Here is a 21,570-nt window from a genome sequence, read left to right on the forward strand (position 1 = left end):
GATAGAACGACCAACGAAAAGCGTTCCGGCGACGCGGACGCACGGCGCAGTCGATCGCTAGCTTGAGAAATGACCAGACTTCAAGCGAGTTGATGTCAAAAACCTTTTTGGACCGTCATCGCCGACACATTCGAAGGGCGACAACAATTGCAATGAAAAAGACCCGAAAACATCCACGACACTTTCGAAAAGGGCTTCGTGAACGGGAGATTTCCAGAACGGAGTCACGAGAGAACCGATATGGCAAACGTCCCCGCGAAAACCCGGCGGGCTTCCCGGGGACGGACAACGGACGACCGGTCCAAAGTTTGGACCGCTTGCGGGTTGCGGCCCGCGTCGCTTCCCGAACGGTGAGACTTTGTTGACGTTTTGTCACCTGAAAGTTGTTTCAAATCACATCCTATGACATCACCCGCTCGCAAAGCCTTTGGAAAAATGCGGCTCGCGCTCGCTTCACTCCGACGACATTGTTTTCGAGTGAGCGGCGAATGGAAACAAACGCAAAGACGAAATCTCTCGCAGGCACGCTCCACTTTGCGCTGGACTCGTGAAGGCGCGACGTCCGCCGTCGCCGTCGCCACACCCGATAAATCAAGAACACTAGCCGAGAGCGACGTTGGCTCAACGTGCGTAGCGCACTGGCCGGTTTGCGCCCCCTCCCTAAAAAAAACAAAACCCTTTCCCGATGTACAAAGATACGAGTGTGCCGTTCTCCTTTCAAAGTCGAGGCTCCCGTCGCTCGGATCTCCCTCCGTCGAGCGTCCGAGCTCCGAAACAAAAAGAAACTTGATCGGGGGGGGTTGGCGACAGTTGACAAAAGGGCCGGCGAAGGGACGGACGGCGTGCTTCTCCGTTTGTGGCGCCGCGAGCGCAAAGGCCCCCGTCCTGGCGCGGGCCGCCGCCGCCGCCGCCTACTGACATTTCCACACAAACAAACTGCAAGGAGAAAACACGCCGGCGTCAAAGCGTCGCCCCCCCGTCGTTTCTTCTTGGCCTTTTCGGGGGGCAACGTCAAAAGTGACTCGCTTTCGAGAGGCGCCGCGATGGAAGCCGTCGGTCAATTTGGAGGCTTTCCCGCCGGAGCTCGAGCTCGTCAAACAAAACCGGGGGGGGGGAGAAAGTGAGTCGGGCTCACCTGGCCCCGTGTTGGCCAACGCGCAATGCCAAGCACGTTAGTTGACGACAAAATCAGGGGACGTGTCGGTAGAGCGGCGCCGCCGGCTTGAAAAAGCCTAAAGAAAAGGAGCCACTTTTGGACGGGGGGGGGGGGGGGGGGGGGGGGGGCGGCGTCGGTCACCTGCGGTCGCTGCCGCCGGCGCTGATGACAAACTTGTCGTCGCAAGCGAAGCGGGCGTTGGTCACGTGAGCCGAGTGTCCCGAGTAGCGCTTGTGTTTGGCCTGCAAAAGACGAGCGACGCGCTTTAGCCCGCGTTGGCGTCGGCCCGGCCCGGCCGGCCGCGCGGCGGTCCGTACAAATTTCTCCGAGCACGGGAAGTCGAAGAGCTTGATGAGGCCCGAGTCGTCGCCGGTCACCAAGTTGAGGCCGGCGCGGGACGCGCAGGCGCAGTTGACGTCGGCCTTGTCGGCGTTGCGGGGCCAGATGCCGAGGACCTCGTCGCCCAGGAAGCTGCGCGACCAAACGTTTGCCACATTCCACATTTGCCACAAAACGTTTTCCCCGACGGACCTTCGGGAGAGGGCGTCCGAGCGACCGAATGGCATCAAAAGTCACGACGAGGCGCCGGCCGCTTTTTCTTCTCTCCTTTGCCGACGAGTAAAAAGGGGGAGGGACGAGCGGTTACGTGCACCCCGACCCGGAGGAGGGAGGCGGCAAGTCAAAGGGATTTTTCGGCGCCGTCGCGGCAGGCTTAGGCCGGCGTTTGCCGACGACTCGGTTACGAGCCCCAAAGACAACGGGACGTCGGTCGGAAGGAACGCCGGCGCCGGCTCGCCCGACGAGACGCCCGCCGCATTGCGACGCTTTCGACTGAACGCGGAGCGCACGTCTTTTGCTTCCCGATCGAAGAGATTGCGTTCCGTTTGAAAAAAAAAGGCCATTTTTCGGGCCGTCGAGCGGGAAAGGGATCCGGGCCGCGGGCCGGCGCCGAGGGCGGGCCGGGAATCCGAATGGCCCCCTCCCCCGCCCGTCCGCCCTCACCTCGTCCACGTGGCCCAAGTGATCCTCTCCACCGGGGCCGCTTCGGTGACCATCTTGCCCGAAGGAACCTCGTGCACCTGCCGGGCGTAGGTGCTGGTGGACACCTGCGGGCGGGGAAGCCATTGCGCTCAGCCCAACGGCGCCAGAGAGAGAGAGAGAGAGAGAGAGAGACGGCGGCCCCCGACCTGGATGTGCTTGCCGTCGGCCGAGAAGTCCATCTGGATGACGCGGCCCGGGATGTCCTTGCAGTAGCCGATGCGGTTGAGGGAGGAGCCCAGGGAAAGGTCGTAGAAGTCCACGGCGCTCTCCGCGCACCCCACCGCCAGGAAACGGTCGTCTGGGCTGAAACTAGCGGGGACCGAGGACGCAAAGGCGCACCTCGCTCATTCTTGACGCATCGGACATCGTGCGCCTTTTCGTGCAAAAACTCGGACGGCGACGACAATCGCGCTCACCGCGACGTCAACAAAGCTTTCTTCTCATTGTACGCGCTCGGAATTCATCCATCCATTCATTTTCTAGCCGTTATCCGGCCGGGGCGGGGCGGGGCGGCGGATGGGGAAGCCCGGACGGACTCGCCCCTCCCCGGCCGCTTCCGCCGGCCGGATCCCGGGCCGTTCCCGGGCCGGCCGGGAGACGCGGTCGCGTTCCGGGTCCTCCGAAACGGCGAGACGTCGCCCGGGAGGCGTCCCGATCGGATGCCCGAGCCACTTCGGCGCGCGAGGCTCGGGGCTCGGCCGTACCGTACGTCCTGGATGGCGACGCTGCGGTCTCGCTTCTTGCCCCAGACGCTGAGCGAGTTGACCAGCAGGACGATGAACTCCCCGTTCTCCATGCCGATGGAAACCATCTCGCCGTTGGGGCTGTACGACGCGCACTTGGCGGGATGGCCCAGGGTCACCTTGTTCAGGAGTTTCTAGGAGACCCGGAAGAGAGTCGGACGCTCGGGGGCGGGCGATCGGATAAAGGGGGTTTGAGCGTCAGACCTTATCGGCCAGGTCCCAGATGCGGACGGTTCCGTCGTCGCCGGCCGAGATGAAGACGTCTTTGAAAGGGTGCGCGTCCAGTCCCCAGATGCCCCCCCGGGTGTGGCCGTTGATCATGGTGTTGGAGGCGGCGTTCTTCTCGCCCACTTCGATGATCTCGCCATCTTTGGTTCCCACCAGGATCTTGCCCTGGGCCGGCCGGCGCGGGCCCGACGGCCGCGGCGTTAGCCGGCGCTTTGGCGTCGGCGGCGGGACGGGGACGGCGACCCCTACCTTCCCCCTGCAGACGGATCGGACGTTCTCCACCGCTTGACCGGTCTCCGGCTGAAAGGCTCGGCATCGCTTCATCTCCTGGTCCCAAAGTTTGACGGCGCCGCCCTCCTTGGTCCTGTCGGCCGCCGAAGCCGCTCAGGCGAGAAGCGAGCGGGCGGGCGGGCGGGCGGGCGGGCGGCGTACTCACGGACGCTCTTTTCCACCCGTGACGATGAGCCCGTCCCGCAGCGTGGTGTACATGGCGAAGACGGGCCCGCTGTGCGCCTTGGCCACCACCCGCACCAGGAAGTGCTCCCTCCACACGTACACGTCTCCGTTGATGGCGCCGGTGAAGGTCAGGTTGTTCTAGCGCGCGAGCGGGCACACGGAGAGGTCGGTCGCCGAGGGAGCCGGCAAAATCGGCAAGCTGAGCAAAAACGCTTTGCGATGGCCTTAACCCGCCACCGGAGGGCAGTCGAGCGCTACTTTGCTCCCAAATGTGGAAATCTCCCCTTTTGGGGCGGAGACGAGAGGGCGACCGGACACTTACGGCTCCGAAGGCCACGGCCAGCATGGTCTGCACGCGGCCGTCCTCCACGGCGCCCAGCGCGCCTTTCTTGTACAAGAGCGAGCCGCCCGCCAAAGTCCAGAACCTGACGTGTTTGACGCCCACCGACACGAACTGGCTGTCCGAGTCGGGCCGGAACTCCGCCGCGAAGATCCGCTCCGGGTGGCCCCCTTTGCTGGCGATCCTGGCGCCTGCCGTCAAAAGACGCGTGCGTGCGACAGTGGTCGGCGGGGGGGGGGGGGGGGTACCTCACCTTCCTGCCACCTCCACACGCCGACGACGTGTTCGGGCTCCACCCCGACGGACAGCAGCAGCTTCCCCGTGGCGCTGAAGTGGACGTAGCCCACGCCTTTGGCGTGGGAGCAGCGCAGGATGGACAGGGTCTGCTTGCTCACGGCGTCCCACACGCGGACCGACGGCGCCGACCCTGCGGCCGCAGAGCGCCGACGTGAGGACGCCGCCGCCGCGCCGGATTTGTTCCGCGAAGCAAAGCGGAAGCCGGGGTGGGCGGGGCTTACCCGGGAGCTCCGTGATGTCTCCTGACGGAGGGGCGGAGAAAACAAGGACGCAAAAGAAAAGGAAAGCGGCGCGCGGTGCAAAAGCAGGCCGGCGCATGCGGCGGCGGCGGCGGCCGTTCGACACGGAGGAGCGGGGCCGGCGAGCGCGCCCGACTCACCGATCTGCCCGGTGGCGATGACGTTTTGGTATTTGGGGTGCTGGTTGACGGTCAGGCACAGGATGTCGTCCGTGTGCTCCAGATAAAAACTCTGAGTTCCTGTCGGCACAGGAGACGCGGATTGGCCCCCGCGCGGCGGCTCCCCTTCGAAACGGCCTCCTCGCCGCCACGTTCCGTCGCCGCCGCGCAATTCGAGAGGAAGGCCGCAAAAGCGCCCCTCCCGCGACCCGGTTTCCGAGAACGCTCGCGTCGCAGACGTCGGATGTCCGCTCTCCTTGTGAGATCCGCCGCGCGACGCCGCCGCGCAGCCTTTTCTGCAAGAAAGATGCGGGAAGGAGGTCTCCCGCGGCCTTCGCCGCCTACAAACGGGATGGGGCGGCGTCGGCCGGCCGCGCGGCGTTTGTCCGTAGTTTGGACTTCCCCCGATACGCGAGCACCTGTGCCGGCCGCGCCCCGGCGCCGACTACAAACCCGAGGACAGGTTTTGCACGATGGCCGCGGCCGCCGCGTGGAAGACGATGTCGGCGCCGTCGTTGAGGTAGTGAAGGTTGTTGCGGCAGTCCGAGCCCCGGTACCCGAACACGTGATCCAGCCGAAGGTCCTGGAAAGGCAACGGCACAACCGCCGTCACGCCGGGGGCGGGGCCCAAAATGGCCGGCGCTCGGCCGGACTCGCCTCCACCGCCTTCTTCTTCCCGGACGCGCTGTTCCGCAGCAGCTTGTCGGGCAGCGGAGCGGCCCGACTCACCGGAGGTCTGAAAAGGCGACGGCCGGCCGGATGACGGCGCCGAGACGCGGGATCCGAAAAGTGCCGAGCGGGCCACGCCGGTACCTTTCTTCCGGCGCCGGTTCCTTGTGCTGCAGGTGAGGTTTGGTTCCCGTCATCTTGCGGATGCCGGGAGAGTAGACCTTGGTCACGTAGTCCGCCGCCCTCTCCCGAGCCACGTCGCTGTCGTAGCCTGATGACACGGCGATAGAAAGCCGCTCTTTTGCAAAGTCGACGCCGCCCGCTTTTCCCCCGCGGGACGACGCCGAAGAAGCGGCGCTTTGCTCCGGTGCCGAAAACGGACCCTTGCGGGACACCGCGGCGGCGCCGCCCGACCCCGGTTTATTCCTATCGATACGGAAACGCTCGCCAACGATGGGAAGACGGACTTTTTCTCAGCCGGACGCCGAGAAGATCGACGCGCGGCCACGGAGTCGTTTCCGCACTGCCCGAAACCGCCGCGGTTTTTCGACACGCTTTGCCGAGTCCGCCGCGACGGCCGAGCTCGAGTCGCCGACAGAGGCCCCGTCGAACCGACGCCTTCTCGCTCGGACCGCGGAGAAGCGTCCTCCGCCGGGCGCCGTCCCGCGTCAAAGGCGGAAGCGAAGATTGCCGAGAAGCGGAGGGTTTGCCGCACGGCGCACGGGCGCTACCTCCGTCTTCCTCGGCGTCGTCGTCGGACTCCTCGCTGTCGAGCGCTTTGTTCTCCCTCTGACCCGGAGGCTCCCTGAGCCAAATCATGAGCGCCGCGTCGGCCCCGCCCACCGACAGCAACAGCGCGTCGTCGTTGGACCAGCGGACGTTGGTCACGTTGGCGCTGTGGCCCACGTACTTTTTGAACTTGGAGAAGTGACCCTAGTAGGGGGGCGGAGAAGAGACACCGGATCAGAGGGCCGGGTCGAGAAAGAGGGGGGGTCGCCCCCGCCTCACCCTGCACGGGAAGCCAAAGAGCTTGAGGAAGCCAAAGTCGTCGCCGCTGGCCAGCAGTTTGCCGTCTTTGCTGAGCGACGCGGCGTTGACCGAGCCCAAGGCGGGCCAGATTCCCTCGCAGCCGGGACCCAGGACGCAAGTCCAGCTGGCCCACTCCAGCTTGTCCGCCTGCAACGGGACGAGGCCGGCTCAGGCGGGCGTTCGCCGGCCGCTCGGCGCTTTTTCTGACCTCGGCCGCGTCCACGCTGCGCTTGCGCCCTCGGGGAGCCTCGAAGAAAAGCCGCTCTCCGTTTCCCGCGTTGACCTGCAGAAGTTTCCCTGCAAGCGGTCCGAAGCTGAAGAAGAGAAAGGGCCCCCGCCCCCCCCGCCCGGGATCGGAGGCTGACCTCTGGAGTCCCAGTCCAGGTGGGTGACGCCGCCGGCGGCTCCCTTGCAGATGCCGACTCTCTTGCTGGTCGGCACGTCGTAGATGTCCACGAAGGAATCGTGCGAGGCCACGGCCAGGTACTTGCCGGCGTCTGCGAGGCGCCGGCGGAAAGAAAAGGCTTTCGATTTCCCCGGCCCCGCCCCGCCCGCCCGTCCCCGCCTACCTCGGGAGAAGCGGATGTCCGAGATGAGCTCCCTGCGGTGGTGGAAGGTCACCATGTCCTCCAGCGTGTCGGCGTTGACCACCAGGAAGCTGCCGTCGTTCAGACCCACCGCCAGAGCTTTGCCGTCGGGGGAGAAGGCGCAGCTGCGGCCGCCTTCGCCGCCGGCAAAACAAAGCGCCAGAGCGGTCGGACGCGGGGGGGACAAACGGAGGCCAAACGGAGGACAAACCTTTCTTCAGCTTGCGCACGGCCACCATTCGGCGATTGGCCGACAGCTCCCACAGGCGGAGGGTTTTGTCGTCGCCGACGGTGGCGCAGACGGGAAGCAGCGGATGGGCGGCCAAACCCCAGACCTCGCCCTCCGCGTGACCCTGAAGGCGACGACGCGTCAGCGGTGCCGCGCCCGCTCTCCGGCCTCCGGCCTCCGGCCTCGCGTTCGGTCTGACCTGGACCAGCAGCGTCATGGGACCGCTCTTGTCCACCTCCAGAATTTCTCCGTTCTTGGTGCCGACCAGAATGCGCCCGTGCGCCAGCGCGATGGCTCGTACCGACGGATTGTCTTCCAGCAGCAGCCCTAAAGAGGCACAACGGCGGCGCCGGGGGGGTCGGCGCTCGGGCGGCGGAAAAACCCGGCGGGGGGCGGGCGCGTCCCACCTTTGGACGAGGGGGACAGAAGCGCCCTCTTGATGGCGTAGGTCTTCAGGCACCTTTCAAAGGCGTCGTCCCACAGTTCCACCACGCCGTCCTTGCCGCCCGTCACGAAACCCTGGTTTCGGGCGACAGGCGGCGTTTGGGAACCCGTACGCGACATCGTACGCGGGAAGCCCTCTCGGAGCGTTCGCTTCACGGCCGCCGGCGCGCCGAGTCGCGTTCTCGATACCCGTCTGACTTTTCCCAACGGGTCCGGCGTAGCGGCTAAAGCTAGCCGCCGGGCTTGGACGGCCCCCCCCCCCCCACCCCCCCTAAATCGTCTTCCTCGCGGAGACGATCCGCCACGAAGGGACCCGGCGTCAACGCCCCGAGAGGCCTTCCCTTCGGTCGGCGACAACGAACGGCGTCCGCTCCGGACCTTGTCCAGGGAGCACATGGCGAACACGGGCCCGTCGTGGGCCTTGACGGTCTTCACCAGTGCGGTTTCTCGCCAAACGTAAACGTCGCCGTTGGTGGCCCCCGAGTAGAGCGAGTCCTCGGCGCGGCCGTAGCACGCCGACATCATGGTCTCCCGCTTGCCCAGGTTCCCGAAGATCCCCCGTTTGAACGTCAGGCCGCCACCTGGCGGGGAAGGAAAACAAAGCGGATCCAAAGACGCCGACGCCGGGAAGGAAACTCTGACGCGCGGGCCGTCGGGTCGCCCGACGGCGGCGACGCCGCGAGCGCCGGTTTCCCACCTGTGTGTTGCCAGAACTTGATGTGTTTCATCCCCACAGTGACCAGCTTGTCCATCCTGAAGGGATTGCTCTTCACCACAAACACTTTGTCCTTGTGACCGCTGCAAGAGAAGCAGGGCGAGTCGAGGGCGAGCCCGGGTCACTCTTGGGCGGGCGGGCGGGCGTCTACCTGCTCTTGGCCAGTCGCTCCCCCTTCTTCCAGTCCCAGATGACCACGGAGTGCGAGTCGTCCATTCCCACCGACAGCAAACCCTTGCCGTCGGCTACGAGCGCAAAATGCGGAAATCAAGCCCAAGGGCCGCCGCCGCCGAGCCGCCGGGAGAAGGCCAACGGACGGCAGATTACCGGTGAAGTCCAGCGCGCACACGCCTGCGCCGTGGTGACCTCGAAGCAGCGACAGACATTTCAGAGTGGAGACGTCCCACACGTGGATGGCCGGGTCTCGGCCCACCTGCCGCGGGGGGGGGGGGGGGGGCGGCCCGTCAGAGACCCCGAGCGAGGCGAGGCGCGGCCGTCGGAGCGGCGGAGTACCTGCGCGCTGGCGGCAAAGTCTTTGAGCGGATGCGCGGCGAGGCTGAGGATGTCGTCGTCGTGGCCCTGGTAGAACCTCTGCGTGTGCTGCAGCCGGTTGTAGACCACCGCCACGGCGGCCACGTGGTACACCACCTCGCCCGTCCGAGTGTAGAACAGGTTGTTTCGGCAGTCGAAGCCCCGGTACCTGCGGGGAATCAAACGGCGTTGAGTTTCAACGAAAAGAAGCCGACGGCCTCAAACTCGAGCCTGAAACCGGACGGCCGTTTCAAATCGGACCGGCAAATCCGTCCGGCTTCTTTCGTCCAGCCCGCCCTTTCTCCGGCCAACACCTTGAGAGACGTCAATTCCCGCCTCGGTGGCGTCCCGGCCGGACGGCTGTCACGCGCCGATCCTTCGCCGAGCGCCTCCGGTCACTCCGAAACGCCGCCGCTCGCCTCCGGACCGACTCTGGCAGCCCTTCCCCGGCTCGTTCTTTTCAAGATCCTCTTTTTTGGTTTTCAAATCTTGAAACGGCCTCGCTCCACCTTACCCCTTGGGGGGTGGGTTCCCCGCCCCCCCCCTCGCTGACCATCTTTAACTCATTCAGTACCAGCCAATTCTGGACCAAGTCTGAAAAGACGTTTAAATACGTCTTTGGGAGTGAATGAGCTAAATCCCGTCCCAAAACTCTTTTGTCTTCTTTGGCTTTTGACTCTGACTTGATTTTTCATTCTTTCGCGCCCCCCCCCCCCCGGCGTGGGCTCATCTCATCTCAACTGCACTTTCAAACATGAAGAGCAACTTGTGAATTTTTACCCGTGAACAAATTGCAGACGAAGACCCTCCTCGGGAGCTTTCTGCCTCTTGAGTGACCCGATCAGCTTCCTGCGCAGCTGCGGCAGGTCGTCCTTGTAAACCTGCGGGCGCAAAGGCCAAACGCTCAAATGTCGAAAGAAGATGACCCCCGGCCAAAAAAAACCCCCGTCGCATTAGAACGCGGCCGTGTCTTGGGGTCACCTGGCGCTCGTAGTTGTGCTGGGATTCCCGCTCGATGTCCGAGTCGATCTCGGGGACGTCGGATACGTCCGAGTCCGAGTCGCCGCTGTCGGAGTCCGCGTAGCCTTCTAAGATCACGTCAAGTTTTACACACGGATCTTCTTACCCATGAAGAAAACTTTGGGCGATATGGCGATCCGCGCCGCCGCCCTCCCCGCGAGCGCCACTAGCGAGCGTTGAACGCCGCTCGACCGACGGTTGCGCGTGAGCGCGTCGCAACGCGTCTGCCGAGCGCCGATTTTGCGCTCCGACTGCGGGTGGGACGCGGGAGTTGACTCCAGTCGGGCGACCTTACCTTGGAGGAGGGGTTCCAGGACGCCGTTCATGACGCCCTCGGGCAAGAAGCGCCACTGGAAGACGGCGTGGTCGGCCCCGCCGGTGCTGACCAACCACTGCAGGTCACTGGACCAGCGCACGTTGGTGACGTGGGCGGAGTGGCCGATGTACTTCTTGAACTTGCCGCCTGCGGGACGGAAGAAAGCGGTCTGAGGCCGGCCGGCCGGCTCGGGCGGGCGGGCGGGCGGGCGGGACGGACCTTTCTTGAGGCACGGAAAGCGGAAGAGTTTGACGAGGCCCAGGTCGTCGCCGGCGGCCAGCACGGCGCCGCCGTAGTTGGCGTCCACCGAGTTGACGTCGGTCACGTCGGAGTATTTGGGCCAGATGCCGTTGACTTCCGGGCCCAGCACGCCAGTCCACGTCATCCAGTGGGCCCCCTTGGCCTCCTCCTTGGACGCCGGCTTACCCGCTGTCGAGGAGGTCAAAGGTCTCCATCGCTCGCCGATTCTTTGCTTTGGCCCGCCGGGGCGGCACCTCAAGTCGCGCGACGTGACTCCGGCTGGACCGAGCGTCCGAAGGGAACTTTGGGCTAAAACCGGGGAGAAGACTCTCCCGAACTTTGACGGCCTCCCGAGAGGGCCGCTCGACTTCGACCCCAACGAGGAAACCTCGCGAGTCTCGGCCGTTTCCGCTTTTCCAGAGGGCGATGCGGACCGATCCGAACCGGCGATCGGTCGCGGGGGACGACGCGCTTAAGGTTTCCGACGACTCGGCGCCGGTCGCGGGCTTTACCTGGCATCCGGTAAAAGAGGCGTTGTCCCGCGCCGTCGTTGGTTTGCAGGAAGCGCGAGTCGACCGACCAGTCCAGGTGGGTAATGAAGGAGGCGGAGCGGGCGCACTCGCCCACTTTCTTAAAGCGTTGCGCCACGGCGTAGACGTCCACCGCGCCGTCGTTGGAGCCCACGGCCAGGAAGGAGCCGTCCGGGGAGAACTTGAGCTCGTGGATCACCTCCTTGCGGTCCTTGATGTGCACCACTTCCGTCATGTCCCTGCGCGGCCGAGTCGTCGTCAGCCACGCCGAGCCCGGCGACGCGCCGGTCGCGCGCGCGGAGGCTCACCTGACTCGCAGGACGGTGAAGGAGCCGTCCTTCATGCCGAGAGCCAGCTGAGATCCGTCGTCGTTGAAGGAAACGCTGCGCACCGATTCCTCCATGTTACAGCGGGCCAGCAGGGTGTGGTCGGGAAGGCTCCACAGCCTGGACGCGTGCGGGGGGTCCGTTGACCCCAAAAAAAGACAAAGAACAGAGAAAACCGACTCGCAATTGGCAACCGAAGCCGGAGGGCGGCCATCTTGCGTTGCCACCCCGGCTGAAAAGACTCACGGGTGCGTTTCGGAAGCCGGGTTTTCCCGCACGGCTTCCGACAACGTGACGCGGACCCATCTTTGAAGCCGACAATGACGTACGGACGAAACGCCCCGACTTTGCGGCGTTTTCTCCGCGGCGACACAAACGAGCGGGATACGACGGCGCGGAGGATGCGATGGCGAACGGGAGCGGGAAGAGCGTCCGCCGCTCACCTGACGGAGCGGTCGTCGCTGCCGGTGACGGCGACGGGTTGCTTGGGATGGAGGTCGAGCGCCCACAGCTCGCCCTCACTGTGGCCCTGCATGAGCAGCAGCGGTTTGTCCCTGTCGCGAACCATGACCTCCAAGATCTCGCCGTCCTGCGTCCCGGCCAGAACGCGGTCGGCCTTCCAGCAGACGCTGCGGATGGACAGACCTGAAAGGGCGGACGGGCGGGCGTGAGGGCCGGGCGCACGGCGGCGGCGGCGGCGGCGGGCGCTCCCACCTTTGTAGCCCTGCTCGGCTTCCCGCAGGTCGATCTTGGTGATGGGCTTGAAGTCGACGTCCCAAAGCCGCACGCAACCGTCGCGTCCGCCGGTGGCGAAGCCCTCCTCGCTGGCGTGCATGCTAAAGATCCCTGCCTGAAAGGTGACGTCAGTCCGGCCGTCGGCACCGCCGGCCGCCGCCGCCGTACTTACCGCGTGCGCCGCCTGCACGGTCCTGACCAGCGTCACCCCCCTCCACACGTACACGTCTCCGTTGAGCGCTCCCGAGTAGGTGGTCTGCTCCTTGGCGGTGGCCACGCACAAAATGGTTTGGAGGTCGCCCGTCTTGCCGAAGATTCCGCGTTTGGGGGTCAGGGCGTTTCCGCACAGGCTCCAGAACTAAAAGTCAGTCAAAGTCAATTTGGCAATTTCTTTCTTCCGACGCCGTGAAGTGTCAAATCGGCGCGCCGCGTGCATACTTGTGCGTACAAATGAGAGTACGCGCACGTTTGCGTGTTTATATCGGAGATCAAATTTGCTACAGTGAAAACCCCCCCCGTTGTGAAAAATGTCTTGATTTCGTCACGGAGGAGTTTCACTACATCGGCAAGCCCCACGAGTAACCGCTACCTCCGAGTGAGTTGGATACGGACTCGACGACGATGGCCCGGTGTTTTGTTTTGGCTTTTGGACGGCATTTTTTTTTTCCCGGGGCTTCGATCGGTTTGCTTGGCATGTCGCGCGAGAAGGAGGCCGCTTTGGGAGCGATTCGACTTCACCTTGATGTGTTTGACGCCGCAGGTGACCAGTCGCGCCGAAAGCTGCGGGTCCCAAGCCACGTCGAAGATCTGCAGGGGTTGGGGGGGGGGGGGGGTCAACACAGCCGTGAGGCGGGCCCTTCGGACCGAGGGCGAGGCGAGGAGGCGAGTGTCGTACTCTGTCCGAGTGTCCGGTCGCCGAGGCCAGGACGCGTCCTCTCCTCCAGTCCCACACGCACACGACGTTCTTGGCGTCCAAACCGACGGACGCCAGTCGCTACGGCGACAGGGCGGGCGATCAGACGGGACGAAGCCCGAGCCGGCGAGCGGGGGGGGGGGGGGGGGCCCTCACCTGTCCGTCGGCGTCGAAAGCCAAACAGGCCACGCCGTGGGTGTGCGCGTCGCGCAGGATGGAGACGGTCTGCATGGCGTACGTGTCCCACACGCACACGTACGGATCTTTGCCCACCTGACCCGTCGCCACCTGCACTTTGTCGGGATGCAGCGCCAGACTGCGCAACAACACCGCGAGCGTGACTCGGCGAGCGCTCGACCGGTTCCGCAACCCCGCGAGTCGCGAGCACGCTCGCCGCTCGCGAGGCCGAAGGCCGAGACGCCAAAGACGCTTCGGATCAAAGCGGAGAAATAACGGGAAGAATTTCCATCCGCTTATTTGGAAGGATCGATTGCTGCGGCCTTCGTTTTTCATTGCCCCCCCCCCCCCCCATCGACCGTAAGCAGACGTCGTTTCTCTACATACGTGCGTCTCTGAACAAGGTCGAAAGAAAGAAAAGCGCGGCGGCTGACCTGATGATGTCATCATTGTGTCCCAGGTAGAACTTTTGGGCGTGCTCGCGGGCGTCGTAGACCACGCCCACCCCGGCCACAAAGTAGACCAGTTCCTTGGCGGCCGTGTAGAAGAGGTTGTTGCGGCACTGGTGGCCGCGGTAGCCGTGAATCCACTCCAGCCTCAGCTGGCAGCGCGGCGCCGTCTTGTCCGCCATCAGGCCCGCGACCGTTCACGAGCGTCTTGTCGCCGACGCGACCGCCGTGACTTCCTGTCAAGACTTTGTCGAATGCGTGAGGGGGGGGGGGGGGGGGGAGATGATTGACTAAATTGTGCTGATGCCTGAATGGATTCAAGTCAAGGCGACCCTTCGCGCGTGGCGCTACCTTCCGTTAGCCCCCCCAACAGCCTTTCAAATGATGTTTTAGCATGAAGCTAACGGGACGAGACGCTTTTGGTTGAGGAATCGACGGCTCTTTGGATGAAGGACGAATCGCTGCCGGGCATTGTTGACCTTCAAATTGTCCACATTTTGGATTTCAGCATTTCTCCCACTTCTGCAGTCCTCCGGGAAAACGATTTTGCAATAGACGGGAATGCGAAATTCATGTGGAATTTTCAACAAAGGGAAGAATTGATTTAGTACAATATTGGAGAGCCGAGCTCGATGTGCAGCAATGAATCCATTCAACCGATTGCTGCCATTTTCTCGCAAAGTAGTGATGGGGGGGACCCCCCCCCCCCCCTTTCAAAATGAGACTTTTGGAAGCACCTGCTTTTGGGAAGAAAAATAAATGGAGTTTTTTTGCAGGGACTACACCAGAGGCTGAATACTGTCAATTTATGTTGTTCCGTTGTCTGCCCTGCCAGTTTGCATCGACCTTTCTCGGAATAGTGGGATGGAAATTACGTTGTTGTTTTATTTTATTTTTTTTAAATACAATTCATCTCTCTCTCTCTCTGTCCGTATCGTATTTTCGCCAAGCGCGAGTGGGTCGGCACCGAGGGTGGACTATTCTTGCTCGCGAACGCCATGATTGCGAGCGGATGATAATCCTCGCACCTGCTGCCCCGCGGCCTCCGACGTCATCAGCATCTTCGCGTTCCAAGCTCGACCGGCATCGGCGACCGCCCGCCCGCCGTCGTTCCGCAGCAAGGGACCTCGAGTCGGAACCGCAAGAATTGAAGGAGGCGAGCGAGGACGATCCAGATTGGACGCCAATCGCCGGACGGCCGGGCTCTGGGAAAGGGGAAAGATTAGCACCTCCGCATCCGGACAAGGCCCGTCAAAATAAAACTAAGGGGGGCAAATTCAATACCGTTGCCGTCACCGGGAAAGGAAAAACAAAACAAAAAGAGGTGCGCGTTGTAGTCCCTTGAGGAACATCGGGAGTCCAGGCGACGTCGCTTTCAACTCGTTGAGGTGTCCGGGCGCCTCGCTTTTATGTTGAAGCGCGGACGTCGCGTCTTTGTCCTCTTTTCCGCCCCGGGAGGGCGGTTGCCGCAAACCGGCGCGGTGCACGCCGGGAGATGGAGTCCTTTTACTTCAAGGCAAAAGCCAGGCGAAGAACGAGCTCGAGTTCGCCGCTCAATCCAGATCTCATTTCCGTGTCGTCAAACGCCGCTACGGATTTCGTTTGCCGGCGGATGTCGCGCACAATCTCGGCGTCACGTCAAAACCAAAAGTATCGCGGCGAGCGAATTAAACAACCGACGCAATCACCGAATGAATCGTACGCGCGCGCGTATATGGTTGAGCCGTTTGTTTTTTCACGCAGATCCCAATGTCAAATGTAGATTCTTGAACACATCCGCACATTTTTAGATATATGATCAAAGATATCTTTTTCTGTACTTCTATATTTGCGACCGGCGCAAAGATTGCATTTTGTCACGGCGAAGCAAGCGATGGAAAGGGGCGACGAGCGCCCCTTTGACGTCCCGCCACGGTCCTCTTCTACGTGCGCGTCGGCATTCCGCTCAGCTATTTCTCAACGGATCCGCGCACACATTTAAGAGAAGAGAAGAGAAGAGATCCTTTATTGTCCCGCGTCGGGGAAATTGACAGTCGACGGCAGCAAGAAGGAAGAAGGAAATTGATGAGCTCGTTCACTCCCAAAGACGTTTTGGAACGTCTTTTCAGACTCGCTCCAGAATTGGCCGGTACCGAATGAGTTAGTGGTGTTGTTATTTGTTGATTTTTGGGGGGGCACAATTTGTGACCCCCCCCTTTTTTTTTCCCCTCTTCTTCTTTGAAGCTCCGAAAAGGTATTTCCAAAGGCAGAAGCTCGGCCTGAACGGGCAAAGAGATTCGTCGTCGTCGTCGTCGTCGTCGTCGTCGTCGTCGTCGTCGTCGTATTGGCGCGGCTCGCTTTGATCCTCGACGACGATTCTGCGAAATCCGCCTCGAACACGCGAATCGTGCGGCCGAAAAGCATCAGCGAGCAAAGATTTGAGAGCGTCGACTTCATGGTGCGGTTTCGCCAGGACGACGGCGTCAGAAATCCAGCCACTGGTCCAAGTAGACGCAGTTGGACGGCGAAATCTCGCCGCCTTCGCAACAGTCGTCGAACACCTGCCGGCCGAAAAAGAACGTCGACGCGTTCGAGAAACACCCGAAAAGCGGTCCGGCGTTACCGGGCAGAGTCCGCAGGGCGTCTTGACCAGGCCGGCGGGCGGCGCCACGGCGCGGACGGCGCGGTACAGCTTGATGCGGCCGTCGGCGCTGCCCGGCGTGCCCTCCTTGGCCGCCATCACGTTCATCTCCGCCTTGCCGTCGTACACCAGCGTGTCCAGGATGGTCTCCGTGTCGTCCATGGACAGGTCCACCTGGCCCGGGGGGGAGGGAGGTCGGAGGTCGGGAGGGGGGCGCGGGGGGCGGGGGCGGGGCCACCTACCTTGCTGATGCCCAGCTCGCCGATGTACTTCCAGACTTCGTGCGAGGTGGCGAAGGAAGCGTTCCTCCGGAGCGCGGGACTCTGCTCGCTGTCCCGCGCCGACTCCGCCTGAGGGCCGCCGGCGCGCGTTAGCGGCCAATCGCCGCCGATCGCCGGGCGACCTTTACCTTGCCGTGCAGGAACTTGAAGCACTGCTGGTTCAAAACCTCCACGAACTCCGACTCAAAGTCCTGGTCGCTGTACCAGGCGCCGCCGGTCACCGAGCGGTCGGGCTGCACGTTGTACAGCATGTAGACTTTCTTCTTGGACGCCTGCGCGCAAAGACGGACGGCGGGTCGGACGGCGGGCTCCAAAACGCGGCGGGCGGCGGGCGCAACTCACCGCCACCGACTTGACGGCTTTGATGAGTTTTTTGCTCTCGAGGTTCTTGAGGATCTTGTTGATCTCGGTCAGCGGCAGGTTGCTCTTGAAGCGGATGTCGCGGCTCCAGATGCCTGCGGACGGCCGCTCGTCACGCTCTCGGGGAGACTCGCCGGCGACTTTTTTCGGCCCCACCTTTGTTGGCGGCGTCTTCGATGATCTGGTAGACGAGCTTCTCCTGGTTGTCGGAACCTTTCATCTTTCTGCGGTCACGGGGGGGGGGGGGGGGGGCGGTCACGCGAGGCGCTCGAGACGCGCGGGTCGCCGTCGCGCCTTACCTGGCGCTCTGCGCGTCCTTCAGCCTGTAGAGGAGCCCGCCGCTATTCCGCAGCAGATCCAGAAGACCCTGGCGCACAGGTCAAGCAGAGGTCAGCCGCAGACCGGGGCGAGCGGGCGGCGGCGGGGTACGCGGGGGAGGGGCCACGGACCAGCGAGAGCAGCTTGTTGATGGCGGCGGCCCTCTGCCGAGCGTCCAGGTGCGGCATGTCGTTCTGGATCACCTGCTCCGTGATGCCGTGGGGAAACTGCTGACACAGCGCCTTGATCCTGAAAACACAAGGGGGGGGGGGGGGGCGCGCGCTTCTTCGATGAAAGGGACGCGAGCCCGCCTCACGGTCGGGATCACCGCAGCCTCGCTCATTTTTCCCATCGACGCCATTTTGGGCCGGTACGGCAGACGTGCAAGAACCGTCACGTGACCCCCCTAAACATTTCTAATCTCGTCATCGGCGAGTGGGGCCCGTCGCAAGTTGAGCACGTGTGCGGCACGCCGACACGACACTTGGTGAAATGCGAAGACTGCGAAACGTCAAGGCAACCGAAAGCGATCAAGCTCAAAACAAAGTCTCTGACCTGTTTTCAACCTCGGCGGGGTCGCAGTTGTTCGTTTCTTTCTTCACTTTCACCTCGGACATTTTGAACGTGCTCTTGGAGTGGCTACTCGATAAGGCACTTTTTTTGTTTTGAAATACTTGACTAATTGCCTCCGCGATCTTTCCTCAAGAGCCGGTTAGCCAGCCACGCTTCACCTTCCCTCTGGGGCGGGGTCCTAAAAAGATGACGCAGATGTGGGGCACGTCCAAAACGTTGCCTGATTGCAACCACGCCTTTTGCAACGGTTGCTGAATGAGAACGGAGAAAAAAAAAACGGGGTACCTTTTCGCCAGTTAAGATAACTGTCATACGGGGATAGTTATGAACGCTGTTGTCGCACAAAATGTTGTGAGCTGCCAACGACAGATCGCTGGACGGGGTCCTAAAAGGACAAGGCGGGCGTCGAAAAGGTTGCCTGACCGAAACGATGCCATTTGTCCCATTTTCGGACCGAATAACAGAATCGCGAGATCATTTGGACTCCGCGCAATGCCATATTTTGTTCGACGTTTTCGATCAAGGGGGCGGCTTCTCTCGCCTCCGCCGGCGCGCATTGCCGCCGACTCACCGTAACGAGAAGTGAAGCGACTGGCGGCCATCTTGCGTTGCCATTCGCGAAACGCACCTGACTTGAATACGTTGGTTTTCTCCGTCCGTGGTGTTTTCGCGCGGTCTTCTGTCTTTTCACACTCGTGCCGCGGTCGCTGGGAAATAGAAACCTAACCTCTGTAAGTCACTTATCACCGTACGAAGATAACATCCAAAACCCAACGCAAGTTGTCCATACAAGTGGCAACGTGAGATGGCTGCCCTCCGGCTTCGGCCGCCGCCAGGGTCCAGTTGCGAGACCGTCGTCGCCACGCGCGTGCGCGTCAGAAACAACTGTTGCCGTGGTGACGCACGCAAAACATTCACAAGCTCGCGCGCTCGGCAGTGTTCAAGTAGCCTCAAGCTTGACTCGGAGTAAGTTAGCTATTAGAAAAAAAAAGACGTTGGACTTCTGACGTCCTCGTCGTGTTGATTGCTGATGATCGGTTTGATTGACAGCTCAGAGGCGACCATGACAGCGGGGGCGGTGGCGGCGCCGCGCATCATTCCCATCCCGCGAGGGAACAAAGCCACGTCAAAGAACCACATTGACACCGACACGCTCGTTTGCATTCAGTCAGGTGGGTACGCGATGAGCGAACGGTCGCCACCTCGACCGTTCCCGACTCGCCGATCGCGAGAGCGGACGTTAAAGTTGACGACGGGGCCGAGACCGATTCACGGGGAAACTCGCACGTCAATACTTTTTTGCACGTGTGTCGGCGCAGACACGGGCCGGGCGCGTCTTCTCTACACGCTGGACGGCTCCAAGCCCGGGCGAGAGGCGCCTTCGGGCTCGGGGAGCGGCGGGCGCCGCTACATTTCGCCTTTCCCGCTGCCCGGCGGCCGAGTGTGCGTCCGAGCCGTGGCCGCCACCAGGTAGGCGTAGGCGTCGCGCTCGCCGTCACGACAAAAAGCGAAGCCCAAGAAGGCGCTTCCCGTCTCCTATCGGCCCGCCGTTTTGTGGCCGGACGGCGGGAACCGCTGACGTTTGAGCCGCGAGCCCAAATGGCCTCACGTTTGGTCATCGGAGGCCGTTTTTGTTCGAACGCGACCTCGATTTGAAGAGAGGGGCGGCGAACCGAAAGGCTCGCTCGCTTTTGAAAGCGATCGAGAATTTGCTCACGTTGGTATTTTAGCAAGAAAGCAAATTGCCTCGGCGGGCCGGCTAAAAGGAACGCGGCGGGCCGGATCTGGCCCCCGGGCCTCGGCTTTGACGGCGGGGTTTCAATCCACGGAGGCCGAGCTGACCGCTCGCCGGGTTTTCCGTCGGCAGCGACGGCCGCGAGAGCGCCACCGTCACCAAAGTCTTCATCGTCCGGGAGGCGGAGCCTTCGCAACAGGTAATCAATCGATCGCTCGCAACGATCGCGCGGTTGGCCGATCACTCGGCCGCCCCTGCGCTCTTCCCTTCCAGGAGGCGATTCCGGCGGGCCGAGGCTTGCGCCGCCACGTTGCGACCTCGCGCCGGCCTCAAGGTTGAGATTTTCGACCGGCTTTTCTGGAGCGAACCTTGTTTTTACGCAAGGCTCTTTGCGGTTGTTTGTTGTTCAGGGTCAAAGGTGACGGGCGTCGCCCGGTCCCTTCAACGTGCGGCTCCGCCCGCCGGCGTTTCCGCGCGCTCCGGTTGGGAGGTCACCGGACCCGCCGGCGGCGCGCCGGACACGTGCGCTCACTTCCCCAGGTAAGATCCGCTCCCGGACTCTCCGGAACGACCCGGGCTAAACGGAACTCTTCCCCGACGCGCTCGGCTCGTCGCCCGCCCGCCCGTTCGGGAAGCGGCGCCGCTCTCCTGAAATTCTGCGTCTGCGTGTGAACAGGTGTCCGATTTTCTGTCTGACGTGCGGCACTTTGGCACCGCACGCGAAGGCCCCCGCTGACGGAGGACAGGTACTGCGGCGGCCGAACGCTAGCCGGCCGATGACGACGACGACGTCCTCCCGCTGACATCATGCTTTTGTGTGCGAGCGCTAGCCTCCGCGTTGCGTGTGGTGCCATGCTCAAGTTCCGGTCGACGCTCGCGTGTGTTCCAGAGGCCACGCCCCCGGACGGCAGAAGCTCCGCCACGGCCTACGGGTACGTACGTGCGCACATCGAGAAATGTCGATATAAGAAAACCGACTCGCACGCAATTTGAGCTGAGCGGATGTGATTGTTGTGCGTCAGGCTCAGGTTTTGTGCGCGTGTTGCGGACGAGGAACCCCGGCTGAGCTGTCGCGCTGTTTGACGTGCGACGCCCGCCTGCGCACGGAAGGACGCCGCGCGCACGTAGGGGCACTCGCGCATACGTCCCTACGCCCGCCCGATATCCACGCGCGTGTTTTTTGTGGCGGGGCCGCAGACGGCGTCGGAGGCGGAGAGCGCCCCCTGTGTGCAGGAGGACTCGCGCGAGGCGAACCCGTCCTGCTCCACGTGTCGACGCGTCAACCGGGGGGACGCCCGCTACTGCGACTGGTGCGGCACAAAGGCGAGGCGGACCTCGGGAACGCGTCGGCCGTCGGGGACCGGCGGACCGCGGGCGCCGCGCCCCGCCGTCAGCCCGGGAAGAGGTCAGACCCAAGCCGCGCCCCCCCACGAGCTAGCGAGCGTTTCAGACGAGCGCCGGCGCTCGAAGGGTGACGATGTCACGGACGTGTCCCGTAAGGTTACTGGAGGATGCAAGTGGATCACGTGTGCGCTCACCTGAGGAGTTTTGCCCAGAACGACGCCCCCTTCAGGACTCTGTTGGGAGAGCCTCGCCTCGGCCGGGTACGAGCCGGCGACGGTCCGCGCCGCGCGCCGCGCGCCGTCACTTCCCGTCTCCTCCTTCCCTCAGATGACTTCGGCCGTGCTTCGGGAAGACGGCCGAGAGGTCAGCCTGACCCTCGGCTTCGCGGCGGCCGAGGACCTCGGGCGCAAAGTCGGAGAGAAAGCGAGGGATTCCGTCTCTCCGTCCTCGTCCTCCGGGGAGCGGACCCGAACCGCCGGGGCCGGGCTGCGGCCATCGCCACCATCGACGGGGATCGCGCCGCCCCGCCGCGCGCCGCCGACGTCGACCGGCGATCCGGCCCGCAAGATGGCGCCGTCGCGCTTGTCCGGCATTTGATGAAATTGACGGGGTACCGTTTGGAAACGCGATTGGGACGAAACGGAAGCGCAGAAGTTCAGGCCCCGTTGAAAACTTTGAATCCCAATGGCCGTGACACGGTGCGGAGTCCCTCAAGGGTCCGCCCTCTGCCCCCCGGGGTTCGGCCCGTCTCGGCTTCCTCAAACGCGACGA

General features: G+C 63.2%; 3 protein-coding genes across 11 annotated transcripts; 1 reads left to right on the forward strand and 2 right to left on the reverse strand.

The window, feature by feature from the left end:
• Window positions 1-89: 89 nt before the first annotated feature.
• eml6 (EMAP like 6) lies at window positions 90-15,015 on the reverse strand. Of its 7 annotated transcripts, XM_086120625.1 has the most exons (44): window positions 14,853-15,012; window positions 14,597-14,773; window positions 13,554-13,813; window positions 13,099-13,258; window positions 12,925-13,023; window positions 12,768-12,836; window positions 12,202-12,387; window positions 12,009-12,144; window positions 11,738-11,939; window positions 11,277-11,414; window positions 10,951-11,207; window positions 10,418-10,627; window positions 10,178-10,345; window positions 9,844-9,950; window positions 9,643-9,743; window positions 8,845-9,031; window positions 8,659-8,764; window positions 8,483-8,576; window positions 8,314-8,414; window positions 7,995-8,197; window positions 7,580-7,691; window positions 7,372-7,499; window positions 7,155-7,296; window positions 6,926-7,078; window positions 6,722-6,853; window positions 6,565-6,653; window positions 6,336-6,503; window positions 6,059-6,260; window positions 5,472-5,598; window positions 5,316-5,394; window positions 5,112-5,241; window positions 4,641-4,739; window positions 4,483-4,503; window positions 4,218-4,391; window positions 3,947-4,155; window positions 3,605-3,762; window positions 3,418-3,532; window positions 3,145-3,333; window positions 2,902-3,074; window positions 2,344-2,506; window positions 2,159-2,262; window positions 1,474-1,627; window positions 1,298-1,398; window positions 90-936 (listed from the first exon to the last, which is right to left on the reverse strand). In XM_086120625.1, exons 3-44 carry the CDS (start codon window positions 13,748-13,750, stop codon window positions 912-914), a joined length of 5,868 nt encoding a protein of 1,955 aa, XP_085976751.1. In that variant the 5' UTR covers window positions 13,751-13,813; window positions 14,597-14,773; window positions 14,853-15,012; the 3' UTR covers window positions 90-911. The 7 variants fall into 7 exon arrangements, with proteins under 7 accessions (XP_085976751.1, XP_085976749.1, XP_085976747.1 ...); XM_086120623.1 differs by having other exon boundaries at window positions 9,844-9,947; window positions 11,738-12,144; window positions 14,853-15,013; XM_086120621.1 differs by having other exon boundaries at window positions 11,738-12,144; window positions 14,853-15,013.
• Window positions 15,016-15,544: 529 nt separating this feature from the next.
• polr3f (polymerase (RNA) III (DNA directed) polypeptide F) lies at window positions 15,545-18,147 on the reverse strand. 3 transcript variants are annotated; one of them, XM_086120664.1, is made up of 9 exons: window positions 18,006-18,147; window positions 17,703-17,898; window positions 17,279-17,396; window positions 17,129-17,196; window positions 16,986-17,053; window positions 16,812-16,924; window positions 16,598-16,741; window positions 16,431-16,538; window positions 15,545-16,362 (listed from the first exon to the last, which is right to left on the reverse strand). In XM_086120664.1, the coding sequence occupies exons 2-9, from the start codon at window positions 17,762-17,764 to the stop codon at window positions 15,721-15,723; spliced, it is 1,323 nt and encodes a 440-aa protein (XP_085976790.1). In that variant the 5' UTR covers window positions 17,765-17,898; window positions 18,006-18,147; the 3' UTR covers window positions 15,545-15,720. The 3 variants fall into 3 exon arrangements, with proteins under 3 accessions (XP_085976790.1, XP_085976788.1, XP_085976791.1); XM_086120665.1 differs by lacking the exon at window positions 18,006-18,147 and having other exon boundaries at window positions 15,884-16,108; window positions 16,171-16,362; window positions 17,703-17,969; XM_086120662.1 differs by lacking the exon at window positions 18,006-18,147 and having other exon boundaries at window positions 17,703-17,999.
• Window positions 18,148-18,282: 135 nt separating this feature from the next.
• Window positions 18,283-21,554, forward strand: dzank1 (double zinc ribbon and ankyrin repeat domains 1). The gene is given in 11 exon segments (XM_086120675.1): window positions 18,283-18,686; window positions 18,771-18,892; window positions 19,040-19,190; window positions 19,451-19,592; window positions 19,595-19,995; window positions 20,132-20,201; window positions 20,286-20,387; window positions 20,478-20,579; window positions 20,653-20,860; window positions 20,956-21,059; window positions 21,127-21,554. Coding segments are annotated over 10 exon segments (1,659 nt in total). The 5' UTR covers window positions 18,283-18,686; window positions 18,771-18,783; the 3' UTR covers window positions 21,397-21,554.
• The last annotated feature ends 16 nt before the right edge of the window (window positions 21,555-21,570 follow it).

This window comes from Hippocampus guttulatus, chromosome 9 (genome assembly GCF_054856545.1).
Source record: "Hippocampus guttulatus isolate MCC_2025c chromosome 9, RoL_Hgut_1.0, whole genome shotgun sequence".
Taxonomy (NCBI): Eukaryota; Metazoa; Chordata; class Actinopteri; order Syngnathiformes; family Syngnathidae; genus Hippocampus; species Hippocampus guttulatus.